The 3,103-nt window shown below is 53.3% G+C and overlaps 1 protein-coding gene across 1 annotated transcript; it reads left to right on the top strand.

The window, feature by feature from the left end:
* The first annotated feature begins 1,539 nt into the window (after positions 1-1,539).
* LOC145824065 (uncharacterized) lies at positions 1,540-2,470 on the top strand. Its single transcript, XM_082923652.1, has 3 exons — positions 1,540-1,709; positions 1,794-1,892; positions 2,186-2,470. The coding sequence occupies exons 2-3, from the start codon at positions 1,827-1,829 to the stop codon at positions 2,468-2,470; spliced, it is 351 nt and encodes a 116-aa protein (XP_082779778.1). The 5' UTR covers positions 1,540-1,709; positions 1,794-1,826.
* Positions 2,471-3,103: the final 633 nt, after the last annotated feature.

Consider the following 3,103-nt stretch of genomic DNA (forward strand, 5'->3'; position numbering starts at 1 on the left):
GGTATGGGAATACTGGTGCACGGGAGTGGTATGATGAGCTCCCTGATGCGGTCCAGCGCATCGTGGACCGAGCGAGCTTCGGCACCTTCTGCCGAGGGCTCTCTAGGCTCTCCACATGCAGGCCTCTCCTTGCCGCTCTGGCGGAGAGATGGTGGGACACCACCGATTCTTTCCACTTTTCTGCTGCAGGGGACATGACGATGACCCCTTATGACTTCTCGATGCTCACAGGCATCGGGGTAGGGGGTGATCCGATCCCCTTCGACACCGACATGGATGAGTGGACCAACGCTCAGGTCCATCTACTGGGGGAGGCGCCACCGCTAGCTCGTCCAGGCTTCGTCCGATACTCCTGGTTCGAGGCACAGTTCAGGGTCCAGCCTGCATTGGGGGAGGAGACTCAGATGACCGAGGAGGACGTGGAGAGGTATGCCCGCGGCTTCCTCATGTTCCTGTTCGGGACTACTATCTTCGCCGACCGGGCGAACACCGTGCCTCTCTGCCTTCTCAGCGCATTGGTGGACGTCCGAGACATTCTGCACTATGACTGGGGCGGCGCTGCTCTGGCCACCCTATACGGATACATGAGCTCGGCTTCTCGTGGCAGCGACCAGCTGCTCGGAGGTTACTGGCGAGCTTGGGAGGTACATTTCTTCTCCGCTTTTTCATTCCTGTCCGATATTCTCTGTACTCTGTACACTGCACACACTGCGGTCTGCTTTACACTCACTGTATACTGTACACACGGCACACACATACATTCTGCTTTACACTGACTGTACACTGCTCACACTATGCACTGCACACAATACACTGCACAACACACGGCTCTGCCATTTCTGCTTTATTCTGTATATCCTGCTTTATCTGATAGTCATACTGACATCTGTTTTGCAGCTGTGGGTTTACGCCTACTTCCCTAGGCTTGCACCCGTACCAGTCGCGGAGCCTCCTCCGGCTGTCCCGTTCTCGATTCGCTTTGACGGGAGATGCACCCGGCGACCACGGGAGACATTCGGCTTCTTCCGCCGATATTTCGACACCATTACCCCCACGGAGGTATGCTTTACTTTCAGTTCATTTAGCTTCGCTTTCCTACTGCATATTTCAATAACAGTAGATAACAAACTGTCTGTCACTTTCAGATCACATGGCGGCCATGGGCTTCCTTGCCGTCGGCGATACGGGGTCGGTTCCCTGGTGCTGAGGAGACCTCGCGTTTCCGGATCTTGCTAGAGGGCCCGGTCTGTCGGGCTTGGTACCTGGGGGAGCGTTTTCTACGCCAGACCCGTGGGTTACCTGAGCAGATAGTCCCGGCTCACCCTCTTGCAGAGATGAGGGAGACCGAGGGGCTGACCCCTGAGCAACTGGATGATTACTCCATCGGCTGGGAGGAGGCCGGCTTCCGAGGCACCGGCGACTATCAGAAGTACGTGCGGACGTACCTGATGCGACCTTTGAGCGGCCGTCGAGCAGAGGGGGCCAGGCCTGTGGCATCGGCGGCTGGGGCCGGAGCAGGAGCAGGGGCTGGGTCTTCGAGGAGGGCCCGGGTCCGTGGCAGGGGCGGAGCGCGGGGAGGACGAGGAGCTGGCTGGCCTGCCCTGCCCGCTGTACTGACTTTCCAGGGGCAGGGTGGGTCGACCTATCAGATCCCCTTCGCCCCTCCACCGGCTGGTCACGAGTTCATTGACGTCCCCGACTTACCGCCGGTATGTTCATTGCACTTCGTACAGTCATTCATCTCAGTCTATTTCATATTCCACAGAATACTAACGCATCTGATACCTTTGCAGGCTTCTTCTGAGTACACCCGTCAGTCGTTGGCGATGAATGCCTCGATGATGGGGATGCTCCAGCGGACATTTGACCTCCTAGCCGTCTACAGCATACCGGTATGTCCTTCTGACACTGGCCTCAAACCATTCATACACTGCTTTACATAATCTGATGCACGGCACAACACCCGATACACTGATCTCACAGTATCTGAACACTGCATACACTGCATTCTGCACCGTACTCTGCACTGATAAACTGCTCACGGCATTCATACACTGTACTCACATACTGCATTCTGCACTGATAAACTGCTCACGGCATTCATACACTGTACTCACATACTGCATTCTGCACCTTTAAACTGTTCACAGTGTACTGATGCATTTCCTTTTCGTGTACTTTTCAGCCTCCTTTCCAGATTCCCATGGCGGGAGGTGCTCCAGCTAGACCTTCTGTCCCTGCTCGGGGGAGAGATGAGGAGGGCAGGATATTTCCCCGTACCAGGGGAGGGCGTACTCACGTCGGGAGTAGCTCGCGAGCTCCAGTCCCGGACGATGACGACGACGAGGAGTCAGAGGCGGAGGCAGGGTCATCGGAGGAGGAGACCAGAGACGGTTCTAGCTCGGGCTCTGACGACGATGCTGATGATGCTCCTGGACCCTCGTCCAGGAAGAGGACTAGGATGGACTGACGGCCCTTGGAGTGCTTGACACAGATGCAGATTTTTGCTATCTTTTCTTTCTTTCCTTGTACTTTTCCTTTTGTTGGTAGATAGATTACCTTGTACTGCCGCAGGCAGATTTTGTTTCCAAAACTTGTACATTCGAAAAGACAAGTAAATGAAACAGACTTTTTATCTGAAAAAGTGTTTACATTTACACATTTCATGCATTGCATCGCATCTCATCATGTTACACCTCAATGTAAACGAAATTGATTGGTTGTCTGAAAATTGAACACTTGCACTGTAATAATCAGATAACCAAACAGCCAGCAGCAAAATAACCCAAGCAACCCACTGCCTGATTCTTGAACACACAGCCCTTACTCTGTTGGGGATTAATCTGCACACAGCCCATAACACAGCATTCGATTCATTCTGCACACGGTAAATTCTCAAACAAGCAGCCCAATCTGACAGGACGGACCTCAAAGATGGAACCGGTTGGAGTCGAAATGCGTTCAAATGTAGAGAATGGCACAGCATTCTAAGCATAAGCGATTTTTTTTTGAAATCGAATGAGGGTTCTTCAAACCGGGATATCGAGCCCAAAACTGAACACAGCGAGGAGGACTCAAACAAAGAGGTACACAACCTAAACAC

This window comes from Camellia sinensis, chromosome 4 (genome assembly GCF_055761805.1).
Source record: "Camellia sinensis isolate YWXY chromosome 4, ASM5576180v1, whole genome shotgun sequence".
Lineage (NCBI taxonomy): Eukaryota > Viridiplantae > Streptophyta > Magnoliopsida > Ericales > Theaceae > Camellia > Camellia sinensis.

What these genes read in the sequence shown, in the direction of transcription:
- LOC145824065 (XM_082923652.1), top strand. Translation starts at nt 1,827, where the DNA reads ATGAATGCCTCGATGATGGGGATGCTCCAGCGGACATTTGACCTCCTA. An exon ending in TAGCCGTCTACAGCATACCG is followed by an intron (nt 1,893 to 2,185) that starts GTATGTCCTTCT and finishes TGTACTTTTCAG; the next exon opens with CCTCCTTTCCAGATTCCCAT.